The sequence below is a fragment of the Diadema antillarum genome, unplaced genomic scaffold (genome assembly GCF_040938485.1).
Source record: "Diadema antillarum isolate AM-2024a unplaced genomic scaffold, OU_Dant_1.0 scf00000128, whole genome shotgun sequence".
NCBI lineage: Eukaryota > Metazoa > Echinodermata > Echinoidea > Diadematoida > Diadematidae > Diadema > Diadema antillarum.
Window position 1 is genome coordinate 6,116,443 of NW_027271017.1, and position 16,058 is coordinate 6,132,500.

The 16,058-nt window shown below is 39.6% G+C and overlaps 3 protein-coding genes across 3 annotated transcripts; 1 reads left to right on the forward strand and 2 right to left on the reverse strand.

The window, feature by feature from the left end:
- Positions 1-2,258: 2,258 nt before the first annotated feature.
- Positions 2,259-3,110, reverse strand: LOC139720516 (very long chain fatty acid elongase 6-like). The gene has a single exon (XM_071631869.1). It carries the CDS (start codon positions 3,108-3,110, stop codon positions 2,259-2,261), a length of 852 nt encoding a protein of 283 aa, XP_071487970.1.
- A 5,407-nt stretch (positions 3,111-8,517) lies between these two features.
- On the reverse strand, positions 8,518-8,975 carry LOC139720436 (histone H3, embryonic). The gene has a single exon (XM_071631796.1). The coding sequence runs from the start codon at positions 8,968-8,970 to the stop codon at positions 8,560-8,562; it is 411 nt and encodes a 136-aa protein (XP_071487897.1). The 5' UTR covers positions 8,971-8,975; the 3' UTR covers positions 8,518-8,559.
- Positions 8,976-9,730: 755 nt separating this feature from the next.
- On the forward strand, positions 9,731-10,131 carry LOC139720437 (histone H4). The gene has a single exon (XM_071631797.1). It carries the CDS (start codon positions 9,744-9,746, stop codon positions 10,053-10,055), a length of 312 nt encoding a protein of 103 aa, XP_071487898.1. The 5' UTR covers positions 9,731-9,743; the 3' UTR covers positions 10,056-10,131.
- The last annotated feature ends 5,927 nt before the right edge of the window (positions 10,132-16,058 follow it).

The following is a 16,058-nucleotide window of genomic DNA, read 5'->3' on the forward strand; positions in this document are numbered from 1 at the left end:
GGTGACGATGCATAATGATTGTGCAAACAAAATTGGTGCCTCTGCAAATTGCAAATGGGTATTCAACTACTCTGGACATCGTGACCTTTGAAATCATATACGAATGATTATCTTCGATATCTAGTAAAACTCTGCCGACCGATTCATAACGTCAACTTATCAAATCTAACACTATACGATATAGAAACAACTTTAGAAAGACAGAAGGGTGCAACGCAACCATACAATTTTTAATCGTTTTACAGTGGTCAAAATGTAAGGCACAATGATGATTGCATATATGTATAATGCATATGTTTTTGTGTTAGTGTATGCTAGTTTGTTTCTTGTTTTGCTTTCCCTGTTTCACACACACACACACACACACACACACACACACACACACACACACACACATATATATATATATATATATATATATATATATATATATTACAGTATGTAGAAATATATATACAGATATACTTTATACATATAATATATTAGAACTGTTCAGATACCAAATCAATGGCCAAAAGAGAAACGGCGACACCACGTTAGGAGTTACCAAAACTTTGCTGAATCCCATGTATATGTATATATATGGGATTCTATAGGATAGTTAAGTTCATAATTGATTGTTGTGTAGGCGACTAGATACACCCCGTTATTGCCATCTATAGGGTCTTGTATACAACCTCACCCTCCCTTATACTTAAAAATACATTAATCGTATTGACACACTTGGTGTTTGGTTAGTTTGACTAGTTAGTAATACAGTATGATAGCTGTACTAAAATATTGCATCCTGACGTTCTTATGGGGTTACTGGATGATAATTATCCTCGTTTCGCCATTGTTTTATATGAATATCACCATAGGGAAGGAGGAGATGGTAAGAAATGGCTGAACAAAGGTATCTGTAGTCAAATATACGATGAAGTTTATTCGAGGCACGATCCTATTCAGTTTTTGGGAATAACAAAAGAGTTGTACAGGAGGGTTTTGCATAAGAGTCCCGCGAAACTTTCAATATCGAGGGATCACGCCCCAGCTCGTTAACCTGTATATACACTACATTATAGAAACGGATACAATTTAGACAAGTTCTTAAAAACACAATGCATAACGAAAATCAAGCGATATTTGTGCAAATACACGGTGAAGCTAATGTGAGGTATGCAGGGTGCCTCTGTTTCAACGAACATGGAAATAACAAAATATCGTTACAACGAATAAATATTCAGGTCCAAAAATTATTCAGATTCATGAAATTCTTTTGTCAAAATATTGTCATTGCAACTGATTGACGATTTGCTCTATATCGACGTAAATAAGCACTGAATTGATCAGTGTTTTTAGTAGGAGCCGTGATAAAAAAGAAATTATGGGAGTACGTACTCTTGCAGAATTCGAACCTACGACCTCCTGATCTCCGGACAGGCGTCGTCTCCACTAGAACATCGAGCTTCCGCTATGAAGACATCAAGTGCAGCGTGTACTGCGTGATTATTCAAATTCCTCTTCCGTCAAGATATTGTCCGGAGGTCAAGAGGTCGTAGATTAGAATCTTGCTCGAGTACGTATGCCTATGAGTAAATCTTTTATCATGGTTACTGCTAAAAACACTGATCAATTCTGTGCATATTTACGTCGATATAGGGCAATTCGCCAATCCCCAAATTATCATTAAAGTCTGTTGTTAAATCCCTTCGATTTTAAAGAATTTTGCTAAAACGAAAGAAAACTGCGGGTCTCGAGGCTTCGTCACAACGGGAGTCGGCTATCGGCCCATCCAGTTAACATCGCTAAGTAGAATCAAAAGGAACCGCAGAAACGGCTCAAGTGAGTTTCGACTTGAAAAATCAGCATGTGTTTTCAGCCATCATGGGATAAAAGTTTTCTTCGACTTAACTAATTTTTGACTTGTGCGAGGTCGACGGTTATTATGCGCATCAATGCGAATAGACATAAACATGCATGAGTTTGATCAGAGGATGCCCACTGGAGAAAGCTCCTCAACAGATTCCCTTGCTTGCACGAAATTGAGTGATATCTTTATTGTTTCCCCTTCGTCGTCATTGTTTCGGCAATTAACCCATAACTCTTCCAAAGTTACAGGTGTTTTTTTTTTTTCTTCAGAAAAAACGTTGCATCGCAGTTAATGCATAGAAACAGCCATGATTTAAAATAGTTGTATCAAAGACATATTTTATCATTTTCATTCTTATTCCATATCCTGAGGTAACCGAGACACTACACTGGGCACGTAGAGATGTTTACTTGTCTTTGCGTGTTTTTCGCTCTACACCAGACGGGGCTTGATGTGTTTGACTGAAGTATGTCTTGTAGAAGAAATCGATGAACAGTAGACAGACGCTCCCGTAACCAAACGAACCTACAACAACTGCGAACAGGTCCAGGTTGCAAGGGGCCCCTCCCTTAAAGAATATCCAAGCAGCATAAAACTGCACGTACGTTCCTATGATCAGCTGGATGATTTGAATGGTGGTGAGCACCATGGCAAGACGTTTGGGGACCCGAACTCCCAGTATACGGAGGAGGTAGTACGAGTACATGAGGGAATGTACATACACGTTCATCAACGCCGATATAAAGAGGGTCGGGTTGCTGAAGGCAAACGTGTGAAAGCCTACGAGAAAGGTTAGCATGTGGTGGAAGTAGTGCAGGAAGATGAGCTTGGCTTTTCGTAGAACGATGAAGATGGTGTCGCCATACTCTGCCACCTTGCTGAGCGCGAAGAGGAACAACCAGAACGCGGAGTGGCCTCCGCGCGCGTAGAAGTCTGGACCGCAGACGAGGGAATGCCAGGCGTTTTGGCGCGACACTAACTCGTACGTGGCGATGGACAATCTCCATGCCGAAACCATGCTGAATACCGCGAGGGAGGCGTTCCAGACGAGTAGTGGTTGCCTGAGCTGGTATTTCTCACGGGTCTGCATAAGTCTCTCTCCGCCGAAAATGAAGACGAGGTAGAGAAAGGTGCAGGCGACCCACATGGTCTTCCCGTAACGGCCCATCCAATGTTGCCATGGCAACGGATCAAATTGCCTCTCAATTTCCCATGTTACTGTGAAAAGTGTAGTCCATGTTGAGTTCGTTGCCGTCATTGCTTGCCAGATATCTGATTAAGAGAGTCATGGTTAACAAAACGATAGTTACATTATTGAGGTTAATGTTTGGATAATATTGTTAGTGTAGATTATTTTGTATACATGTGTGTTGCTTATGTGTGTCATTAAATGTAAGATGTCAGGTCGTTAAGATATTGCATATTGATGTTTATATTGTGAAAGAAATATTTTTTTTCTAGATGTACATGTACTAGAATTGTAAATACCGAACGGGATACAAGGAATTGTTAAGCAATAAACTTTCATTCATCGCTTCTGTGATAAGTGTTCACTGGTTGTAAGAGCGCCATAAGTACTTATACCAGAGAGATAACGTAATGTATTATATTGTATTACAAAGTTCCGCAGTTTCAAGCTTCAGTTGGAGTGTAATCATTACATGACGTATACTGTAAGCATTATTGATTAACATCAAATATTAATCAAGACGGGAAATCAGAGCGTTTACATTTACGGTTGCCATGGAACCCGTCAAAAAGAATTCACAGGTCCACATTCAAACTCTACTAGGGTTTGATTACAAATAGGCCATTCGAGTGCAAGCATTTTTTTTTTATGCGATCATGGGCCTAATGTATATACACATGAACATTAATCGCTCGTTGATATAAGTTTTCCCGGTTAATGTCATACTTTTGTCATTGAAGTTCCTATTCTGAGCATTCAATTTCTCGCATTCCACGTTTACTGAATCAGCAATCAAATTAAAAATCCGGTCATTCGAATTCACTTTATAGGAGCATTCATTTCAGCAATGAGCATTCAAATTCGTGAATAGGCAACCATGTTTCAAATAACGGTATTCAATATAAAAAGAGGTCCTGAATTTAGTCAATTTGGAGCCGTGTATGCGTGTCTTTTTCATTTAGCTTCACCCCTCTGCTTATACCCATTGCTTTCAACTGCACATAATACGAATTTGAATGACCGACGAGATTTCGTCAACAGCTTGACATGAATGCGAATGTTCATTGCTGAAATGCGTGCTCCTTTCTCAAAGTTGAATTCTCCGATAGTGAATTTGATAGTGAATTTCAATGACTGCATGGATTTTGAATTTGATTGCTGATTCACAGTGCTGCGAGCGTGGAATGCATAAAATTGAATGCTCGGAGTAGGAACTTGAATGACAAAAGTTAAGTATGAAATTGACAGGGAAAACCTATACTAATCGTGCACCTGTTTCTGTCAAAGGTGTCACAACAGCATTTAAAACAAGCTTTCCTACTCTGATCATCATCACCGCCGACAGTCAGCCTGGATAAAACAAGATGACACTTTGAAAAAAAAATCTAAAAACTATACATGATGCGCAGGAGGTAATAACTCTCTTCAAGAAAATCAAGAAAACATGTTATTATGTGCAGTTGAAAGCAATGGGTATAAGCAGAGGGGTGAAGCTTGAGGTGTGAAAATTCTTCTTCTACAAATTAGATTTGTAAGATCGCAACTGTCGGAAAAAGCAACCACGGGACAGATGACAGTTATAGCTTCCAATTTTGTACTACAATGTAAATACACCAAATATATGATTTCGTTTTCCCGGGCCCTTCCCATTAACACCATCATAATGGGGAAATGAAGGGGGAGGGTATAGGAGGGAAGTGCACAACCAATGTACGTGTATATAGGCTCGCCCTATTATGTAGTAGGCCTATTATTCAGTAGGCCTATTGTGCAATGTGTAGTACAATGTATAAATGGGGACATACATTGTACTAGTATCCGTACAGACTCGCCTGCTATGAACGAGTTCAGGGTAGCGACAATTCGCACGGCACGCTGTGAACTTGGTAAAGATCGCACACTGCAGATGCCGCAGTGTGGAGATACGTAATCGTATGTGCATCATAATTGAGCTGTTGAGGGTCACAAACTCAGTTTGGTTGTTATAAAACTACAGTACTACCGTCAGTCTAGAAATATGAGAAGCTGCCTTATAAACTGAAAACATACACTGTATTCCAGCCCGTTTTTTTTTTAATTTTTTTAATACGGGTACAGTGACTATACTAAATACAGTATAAAGTACCTCTGGTCTGGAATCTAAATCCTACTGTTGCCACTTGCCAGTTTCTATTCATGAGTGGAGCTGGTGTCGTGAATTGAACTGACATTTAACACCAAACAATAGATCATTAACCTGTAGTGCGGATATACTCGGATGCTTACATTACCTGCTAATTGTAGATTCCTGAAACTCCTTCACTTGGTCAGGGCGTTGGCACACAACTCCTGTAAAGGGGTCGCCCTTTTACGACTGTACACTGTACACGTATTTACTAAGTGTATTACGGTTGTTCACCGTTCGCGCGATCGGCACACTGCATTGACAATGTTTACTTAGGTATGTAAGACCAAGGAGGTATGAAATACAATTGTGCCTCCTTGATAACCACCTCCATGTACTGAAGCTTTGAAGTGGCATTATCTTCGTTATCAGTGGTTATGCGAGTTTGCGTATTCATTCGTGTCTTGGACCTGGCGGGAGATTATTTTTTTCTTCAGATGGCTAGAACGGGAGTAAGGATTTTATCGTGAACAGGGGACGCGGAGCGTTTTTGTTTTGTTTTGTTTTGTTTTCAAAGGGGGGGGGGGGGGCTGTTGGTCATGTCCGTTAAAATGTATAATGGTTTATTTTAGCGGCCGTAGCGTAGTACATGTATGCCCCTAATTCTAGATTACCTACCCCTTACTCTAACAGAGCTAATAGGACCATAAATACAGTTGAGTCCTTGAAGTATTCAATTAAAAGCTATCGTGACATATAAAAGCCATTCTGACATGTGTTCACTCTGTGGAATGCAACAATATTACATGTACGTGAACAGCAATTATGACATCATAAAGCAATTTACATCGCGCGTTATTTTCGAACGCTACGATCACTGATCCTTACGCAACGCTGGCATACCCACCACTACAGTACTAGTATTTGCCTCCATGGACTATTTTCCCCTTTTATCCCAAATGTAAAGCAAGAGTACTCTGCCCACGTTCGACCTTGAGTGCCTCGATCGATGCCTCAATAAAAAAAAAGGATAAAAATGATATTTTGGAATCACCTCTGCCACAAACATTCAAGGCAAAGCAGATCGATCTATATGAGTTCTCAATTTGTATACAGTTTGTATTAGTATCGTGTTTGTTTGTTTTATTTCCGCATAATAAAAATCAACATATTCCATACAGTTAGAAGAATGTTTTACATAAAGGTCAAGAAAAAAAAAAACATACGGAAAGTAGCCCATTACCAGTAGTGGCAATGATTGTCACTTCTGGTCTTCAACGCGGGCCCTGTTTATAAGAATTTCACGGAATCAGGGGCTGATAATAGAATAAGAATATACTTGTAACACAATCACACATAGAACGGTACAGTGTTATTGCAACATTGTGATTACATAAAAATGTACCATGATTACATAATTGTTCATAGGTTTGGAGCATATAAAAAGATCAGGTGGAAGGGATTTAGAACTTAAAAACGGCAAAAGAGGAAAGTTGACGTAAATCATCAGGCATTTTAATTATTATAAGCTGCTGCAGCTCTGTATGAGAATGATCTCTTACAATTTGTTTGAGGCTATAGTGACTGTAGATCGTTTTGATTACGGAGAGAGTATGGTGATGTCTTGTACATGTACTTCAATATTATTTCTGTCATATATTTGGGGCCATGTCATTTATAATCTTATACATGAATAACAGCAGATGATTTTTTTGTGTGTGTCTTTTATTTACTGTATTCCACCCCAAACTACAATGAACATCACTGGTAGTAATATGAGAATAACAGTTAACTTTCTAAATTGATCTCCCGGCTCTATTTCACATCTTCTGGAGTTGAGAAAGACAGTTACGGTTGACGGACTGTCATATACTACATCGCCGTAATCAAAATGAGGTAACACAAAGAATATTATCAATTCAGTCATATCAACAAATTATCTTAAGCGCCCCATGCATGTTACCAAATCATTTTACTTAACTTGTACATAGCTGTTCGATCTGAACATCACGGTTACTTATCATCTGCAATAATTCCCAGATAGTTAAAACTTTTCAACGGAAATACAGTGTAATTGCTTTCCCTGAATTTAACATTCAAATGCTGTTGCCTTCTTAGCATATTATTTTGTACCAAATAACATACAAACAGTTTTATCAAAATTAATGTTTAAATTGTTGTCAGCCATCCATGTTTCCATACCAATGAACTCTTTGCAAAACATTTTCCACAACTTTCGGGTTTCACGTGAGTATTAAACGACCGTGTCATCGGCGTATAAATGGGTCCTGCAGTCAGAAAAAACCCCGAATTGATATTATTGATAAATAATCATACTAAACAACTACGGTCCTAGCTACGATCCTTGCGACACTTCTCTGGTTAGTGATCTTTCTTCAGAGAGTATGGGTACAGTACTGGTTGAGGTGGGGATTCATGTTTTGAACATTCCTAATGAGATTAAACCTCTTATGAAATATGAAAGAAATGATTCAACGTTTGTTTGATGAAAATTAATTTTCAATTGGCTGAGATATCCAAAAAAGTGATGATAATAAAAGGCGACAGGCCACGCCTGTTATTAGAATCTCTTTGTTTCACCTTGTTTTTGGATATCTCAGCCATTGCAAAACCGCTTTTCATCAAATAAACTTTTGATACAACGTAACCCCTTAGAATTGCGTGCTCTCTGGCATCTCATAGAGTGGTTTCTGAATATACTGTACAAATTGTATCTTGCAAAACGTTAAAGGCTAAATCCTCGCCTCGACCAGAACTGTACACACTCTTTAAAGTCCTTATTCTCCGGTTTGAATGATACAACTCTGCACCAGTGACACCCATCTTTTCAAGTTTGGAAGAAAAAAAAAGATAAGGTGATCAACCATGCATGTCGAAGGCTTTTTGCAAATCGACAAAAAAAATGGCGCCAACGTATCAGTACAGCGGACGGCGCCTTCTAGCAAAACGAAAAAAAAAAAGTGCGAGCGGACGTGCCAGTCGACCGTTGCCGTAGCAAGTGCAGTTGAGTGCTAAACTGTCTGTGCTTGGGACGGAACCCTGCCTTGTTTCGGCTAAGCTGGAGTGCAATCTTACATAATCGAGTAAATCATGTAGGCCCTACATGTAATTGCTTTTGAAGAACTCTTTCCCGGTATACCTTTAGAGGCACAGGACACTAAAGCAATGGGTAGCCCTATATAATTATTGTAATCCAACTATCTTCCCATGTAGAGAGCCCTGACAGTGCCCGTCCCGTCTCCTCCTCCCCACTCTCTCTCTCTCTCTCTTACGTACTCGAGATAGTAAATAAACCCGAGTTCAAACATCAATATAGAGTATTCTCAGAATTCTTTCTGGATAGATTTGGGGCTCTGAAAAGAGCCTTTAGGGTTTGGATTGGAGCCAAACAATTTAAGCACGCTCGCCACGGATGCGGCGGGCAAGCTGGATGTCCTTTGGCATGATGGTCACACGCTTGGCGTGGATGGCGCACAGGTTGGTGTCTTCGAAGAGACCGACCAGGTAGGCCTCGCTGGCCTCCTGAAGAGCCATGACGGCGGAGCTCTGGAAGCGGAGCTCGGTCTTGAAGTCCTGAGCGATCTCACGGACCAGACGCTGGAAGGGCAGCTTGCGGATGAGAAGCTCGGTGCTCTTCTGGTAGCGACGGATCTCACGGAGAGCGACAGTTCCAGGCCTGTAACGATGGGGCTTCTTCACACCGCCAGTGGCTGGGGCGGATTTGCGAGCTGCCTTGGTGGCAAGCTGCTTGCGAGGAGCCTTTCCTCCAGTGGACTTGCGAGCGGTCTGCTTGGTACGTGCCATTTCGTTTGTTGTATAATTCAACTGATAAATTCGAAATGACCGCTCGCCCGAATTTATACCGATGCGGTATACGCGCCGATTGGCTCTCCGTAGGTCGGTAATTGATTGGCTGGCTTCGACTATGGTAATATCCTTATATGTTTATGCATAAGTATTCGCAATCCGACAGTTACGAGCAGCGGCACATATTTCGTTTGCTTCTGCATGTCTGATGGATTTTAAACATAAACATTAAGTGCTTGCAAAACATATATACTCAAAAAATTGTATGTACAATATAGCTTGTTAAAAAGCAAGCTGGTTAGCAAAGCAATAGCACCAAACTGTGAGCTCCACGTTTACGCTCCGCAGTTGTAGTAATGAATATGCATAGCCCTGACTGCCCAGCGGACACTCGACACGACCCCCAATTTTATTTGAACACTTCTTGTGACAGATTTTAGAGAAAAGTAGGTGATTGTTTATGCTTATGACGTATATGTGGTTGCATTAACTTCATAGCAATTTGCCAAAATTCATATCATTGCAAGTATATCTTGAAACATTCACGGATCTCCGAAAAGCGGCGTAATCAACGAGCTATTGCATTATTCATGATGGGTAAACTGGCGGCAAAATGGACACTTCCCGCGATGTACGCGTCCTCTATTGACGATCGTACGAACAGTCGCGTACAAAAGTGGCCTTCCCTTCAGGTCCGTATAAGCTCTACTTAACACTGCGATGCTCCATTTTGGAATCATCAGTTTGAACAATTCGAACAAGCAGTCATCATGTCTGGTCGTGGCAAGGGAGGAAAAGGACTCGGAAAGGGAGGCGCCAAGCGTCACCGCAAGGTTTTGCGTGATAACATCCAGGGAATCACCAAGCCCGCTATCCGCCGTCTGGCTCGCCGTGGTGGTGTCAAGCGCATCAGCGGTCTCATCTACGAAGAGACCCGTGGAGTCCTCAAGGTCTTCCTCGAGAACGTCATCCGTGATGCCGTCACTTACTGCGAGCACGCCAAACGCAAGACCGTCACCGCTATGGACGTCGTCTACGCTCTGAAGCGCCAAGGACGTACTCTGTACGGATTTGGCGGTTAAACAGCCAACTGTCTGTAAACAGACACACCATATTCACCGGCTCTTTTTAGAGCCACCATATATTCAAGAAAGAATCTGAAGGATACGACTCACTTTTTCATTTAGAATTTTAAACATTTAATCAGAACTTGGTGGATATCTAGGCTATATAGCTACTAATTTAAACATTATTTAATTAAAACCCCATCATTCTTATCATCCCAACTCAAACATTCTAACACGACTGGAGGTTGTGTTTGTTTTTGCGTGTGTGTGTGTGTGGGGGGGGGGATGTTGATTTAGAATTCACAAAATTGTGAGCATAAAAAACGTAACTGAACGAAAACAGTCAAGACAAAACATAACACTATACAGTCATTTATGTTTTTGATGTCACACAATTGCTATGTGACATCACAACTAAATCTAATGCTTCGTACGGTCACTGAGAAACAAGCAATTGTGACATCACGAAGTTTGAAATCGCACGCTGCTTCGGAAGATCATTACCGTACTTTGTGATCAGTGCAATCAGGAAATGTAATGTATAACCAAGGAGGTGTACCCTTGGTATAACCAAGGAGGTATCGCCTAGTACAAATAATGTACCTCCTTGGTATAACGAAGCAATTGTGACATCACAAAGTCATTCTGACATCGCGCGCTGCCATGCCATGCTTCTTGAAATGTAACAATCAATTTCTAACAAAGCAATTGTGACATCACAAAGCAGTTCTGACATCGCGCACTGCTTTGTAGGTACATTTGTATGATTTCTAAAAAATCAATTGTGACGTCACAATGCAATTTTGAAATCGGGCGCTGCTTCGTACGGTCACTGTGGGATTCCTCCGCAACATCGCATCCACCTCACGACTTCTCACCTCATCCCCGCCCCCAGCCTGTTATCCAAGATGTAAAATAAAACAAAATATACATGTACATGTACTCAGTATCTACATAATGATTATTGTACTCCGCATAATTTCGAGTTTCAAGTAAAAACAATGGGTCTCTTTTAACCAGAAGCTCTCAAGGTAATGTGTATTTGTTTATAATTAATTCTTGGTGTAAAATTAGAAAGTCTTCTAGATTCTAGTCTTCTCCACTTCTTCATGCGGTACCTCGACAACCACGCGATCACAGGGCGCAGGATGTTCACCACCTACGTTGAGAGGAGTGGAGCAGGGAGGTGGCTTCCACCTCCCTGAGTGGAGTGAGCTGTCTTTGTAAACCGTCATAGGTTGGTGGGAGTGAGTGGTCTAGCGCCATCTACTGAGGTAATACGTAATAGGGCTTACTACAAATAGGCTTGCAGATTCTTGCTGAGTTCAGTGATGGCCTGGTGGAAGACAGGAACGTTTTCACGCACATCACGATTGCAAAGAACCATAAGCAAACGTCATGACTCATGTACTTCATTCTTTTTTGTTCGCTTTCAAAGCATGATGAGCTGAACGAGTGAATGAAAATGGAACGACTTTAAAGAAGAGATGACGGAATGATATTATAAATATATATACGTATATTATATGATATATCATGGCGTTTGACCATAATATTACTGATGGTCTGCAGTAACAGAAAAATTGAAGCAAAACAAAATTACTTAAATGCACACCAGAATAAAAAAGTCAAAACACACGCACTTGCACACACACACACACACACACACACACACACACACACACACACACACACACACACAAACACATATATAATACATACATGTATGTCACAGACAAACTCTTACTCATATACCGGAGAGGTAAATGCTGGCAACCAGAAAGCTTGCCCAAGCAATGCACTACAACAAATACATGCCCTCTTGACAGGACTACTGTGTTTCAGGCATTGAAATACAATGTACATGTATATTTGGTGGAAACAGAGAAAGAGTTGTAGGTATTTCTCTAGATATACACTGTACCTAGTTCTCTAGTTAGATATGCCGTGGTATCTAATGTACACGAAGAGCAACAACAAAAAAACAAATAAACAAACAAACAAACACAAAACAATATTATGTATATATATATATATATATATATATATATATATATATACATATATATACATATGAGCTATTCTCCGTTTTTAAGATCTTCAAGATCTATGATTTATTTTTTTACGGCGTTCTTCTACTAATTCTTTTACTTATATATATATATATATATATATATATATATATATATATATGTTAGTAATGGCGTATAACATAGCACTTATATGGCGGCAAGTTGGCTGTGTTTCATCCCAAAGTCGGAGACGTATCTGCTTCTTGAGATCTATTAATATGAAACCATGCTCTCGTCGCTGTTTGGGGAGGAACGAGGGCAGAGTTGGGCAAATTATATAAGAAAACTGAGGGGAATGCTGACCTAAACTTTAATTTTGATCTTGTTAATTATTGCTTGATAGTGGCCAACATTCAATAACAATTCCATATTAGTGGGCCAAGGATATAGCCTTTTAAGAAGGCGTCGTGATTATCGATCTGCGAGTAGTCTCTTTGAAGATAATTCAGACTATGAATCTCAGCCACGAGACATTTTCAAAAGCCTACGATCCCAGATCAATAAACTGAGATAACAAAAATGTCATACGCACGAAATGCGTGTCTTCAATCGTGACACAAAGGGCCGTGCCTGTTTACATCGAGAATGATCAAACGTATCACAGAAAACCCACAGTTGAGCGAGATTCAAAGTCGTTAAAACATGAGGAACGTGAATTTTAATTTAGTTTCTTTTTCATTTTTTCTTCTTCTCCTCCTTCTCCTCCTCCTCTCCCTCTCCTCCTTTAGCCCGTGTCAACATCTTGATCATTTTTTAATAATCGGTGAATGATATCGGGTTATATATCGTGATGTGTCTGCTTATCTGCTAGGGCATGACGAGACGCATCCATATTTTGTGGAAAAAAAAGAGAGTACAAATTAAATTTTAGAGAAACAGTTATTCAGCCATTGAATTTAGGGAATTTTATCCACAATACTTTATCTGGACGCGGTCAATTCTGCTTTATGAAGAAATAATCATTAACAATTTGTTCAGATACCTATGGATGAGCAATTATTTAGCATCAGTGGGCAAGGGAATACAATTAAAAAACAAACAAACCTGAAATTGATCCACTTTTTTCAAGAAACTGAAAACGAATGCAAATGGTCATTGTAGTGAGAATTACTGTTCACTCTCATAATGGGCTAGGAAAAGGAAAACCAGCAATCTTTAAAAGAAGAAATGTAAAATTCCCCCGATTGTTCACAGTGGTAAGCTTGGTTTTAAAACGTGCTAAACGTTTTCTCATGGAGGGTGGAACTCAAAGTCGTGGGCACGCGTCTCCACATCATACAAAGAGCCATGGTTTTGTAACCAGACATTACAAGAAGTACTGGCAAATCAACCTTCTTGTCGAATAAAGATATCTACAAAGCCGCATTTCGACACTCCGCAAATTATGATATCTTTATTTAAACGGGAAGTGATCGGCGTAATTATTGCTACTTTGTTTGGTCGATACCCTGTAATGTTCCTCGTTGCGTAACCATGTCTATACATTTTTATCTCCCCCTTATCATGACATTCCAGAAACAGGTCATGGTATTGTATTATCTGGTGCGTCATTAAAGCTTGAGCAATGATCACCACCCCTATTGCGAATACGTTCAGGTGTCCAATGAGATCCACTCTATGTGTACCCATATTTCACAGAGTAAAGTTTACCATGAATGGAGTAGAGTTTTAAAGAACATGCAAAAGAGAAGGTTTTACTATGAATTCGGACAAAGTAAAGCTATAAGGAAATGTTAAGTTTGATGCGGGTTTATTTTTGTGGGCGAGGGTTGTTATTAGGGTGGGGTTCTTGTGCTTTTTTATGCCTCCGCCACGAAGTGGTGCCGGAGGCATTATGTTTTCGGGTTGTCCGTCCGTCCGTACGTCCGTCCGTCCGTCCGTACGTCCGTCCGTCCGTCCGCTTTCGTTTACGCGATAACTTGAATAATATTAATTGGAATTTTACCAAACTTGATCCAAGTATGAAGTATGATGGGGCAATTATTTGATTAGATTTTGGGTGAAATCGGCTGAAGGTCAATGGTCAAAGTTCAAGGTCAAATCATGAAATTGTATCCGTTTACGCGATAACTCAAGACTGGATGGAGCAAATTTCACCAAACTTTGTAGGAGGATGATGTATGATGGGACAATTACTTGATTAGTTTTTCAGGGAAATCGGACAGAGGTCAAAGGTCAAAGATCAAGGTCAAATCCTAAAATTTATCTGTTTACGTGATAACTCAAAACTGGATGAACTAGCTTTCACGAAACTTGGTCCAAGGATGATGTATGATGGGACAATTAGTTGAGTAGATTTTAGTGACATTGGCAAGAGGTCAAAGGTCAAAAGGTCAAGGTCAAATGCTACAAATGTTGCAATTTCCGCCATATCTATGCAATGCCCGAAGGTATTTTCTTGAAACTTGGTGTGAACATGTACTACTGCGTAAAGATTCTCCAGAGAGAGTTTCATGTCATAAGGTCAAAGGTCAAAAGGTCAAAGGTTAGGTGAAAATGTTGCAATATCACTTTTCTCGCAAATGGTTCAATGTATCTTCGTGGAACTTGGTACACACGCATGTACTGACTGGCAGGGATTATCTAGGGAATTTAGGGGTCATGGGTCAATAGTCAGGGGTCAAAGGTCAAGGTCAACTCTCAAAATTTTACTATTTCCCTCATATACTAGTATATGCAATGCTTGCATTATTAGTTTCAAAACTTAATACATGCATTACCTAATGGAGATTCTCTGGGAAATTTCCAGCCAGAAGGTCAAAGGTCAAAGGTTAAGGGTCAAAGGCCAGGTTTCAATGCCCCCCCCCCCAAAAAAAAATAAATAATAATAAAATAAATAGATAAATAAATAAAATTAAATTAAATTTTAAAAAAAATCTATTTTGTAGCGTCATTACACTCTTTCTTCATACCTTGGAAATTAATCAATGCATAAACTTATAAAAAGGTCTGTCAGAATTCAAGTAAAAATTTTCAATTCCCCAAATATGTGTACCTGCACTCTTAGAAAATTATAGCAAACCCAGTTCAAGACATTTCTGACAAACCTGTCATTTCATTATTTTGCCAGTTATGTGAAACTGTCATGGATCACACATTGTGAAGACATTGTACATACGCCTATTGGGAGAATCATGCATTATGGCGGAGGCATCAGTCGCCATAGCGACATTTCTAGTTTTTTTTTTTTTTTTTTTTTCGGGGGAGCGCAGGAATAATAGAGTCACAATAATTGTACATTTAAATTTGACGAGTTTATGATGAATCGGAACGTTATCATAGACTCAAATTCTCCAATAATACCTGTTTATGTCATGGAAGTATAAGACTTTTGACAAGACTATGACAATGTCAGCTGTGAGCATTTGCGAAGTCTCGAATTGGCTTACAATGCCACAAGTTAATGTTCAAATTGGAATACGACGGAACAAGAGTCAAATATCATTTAGAGCTCGGGCCATTGTACAACAGAGGGTATACATGGCTACAATGAAAGTCGAAGTTTGGCATAATTTGTAATGATTTCATCTTTGAGAATTGTAAACCTGGTGGAGTGAGGGTTACAGAAAACATTGATATACCGAATTTTGAATTCCGAAACCTATAAGAGACGATTGTCAGATTGTGACGCGTTATCCCAAATCCTCCCCACATAACGATCACTGTGATGTAGATCCTCATTGATGAGTTTGTATCAGCTTATTCCCAATTTTTTCTTCATTTCATTTCTGCAAATTTCTAAACATTTCAGCGCTAATCATCATTAAGCGAGAGTTTTTCTTTCTCTAGTTTTGTTTTGTTTTGTTTTTCGAAACGAGGCCCGTTAATTTGTAATTCGTGGCGTATATTATAAGGTGAGTTATGCTTACTTTAGTCCGCTTGTTGTTTCTTTTCACTCCCAAGTACAACTAAGTTCTACGTATTTTGTTTTCTTTTTCTTGCTAGT

What these genes read in the sequence shown, in the direction of transcription:
- LOC139720516 (XM_071631869.1), bottom strand. Translation starts at nt 3,110, where the DNA reads ATGACGGCAACGAACTCAACATGGACTACACTTTTCACAGTAACATGG.
- LOC139720436 (XM_071631796.1), bottom strand. Translation starts at nt 8,970, where the DNA reads ATGGCACGTACCAAGCAGACCGCTCGCAAGTCCACTGGAGGAAAGGCT.
- LOC139720437 (XM_071631797.1), top strand. Translation starts at nt 9,744, where the DNA reads ATGTCTGGTCGTGGCAAGGGAGGAAAAGGACTCGGAAAGGGAGGCGCC.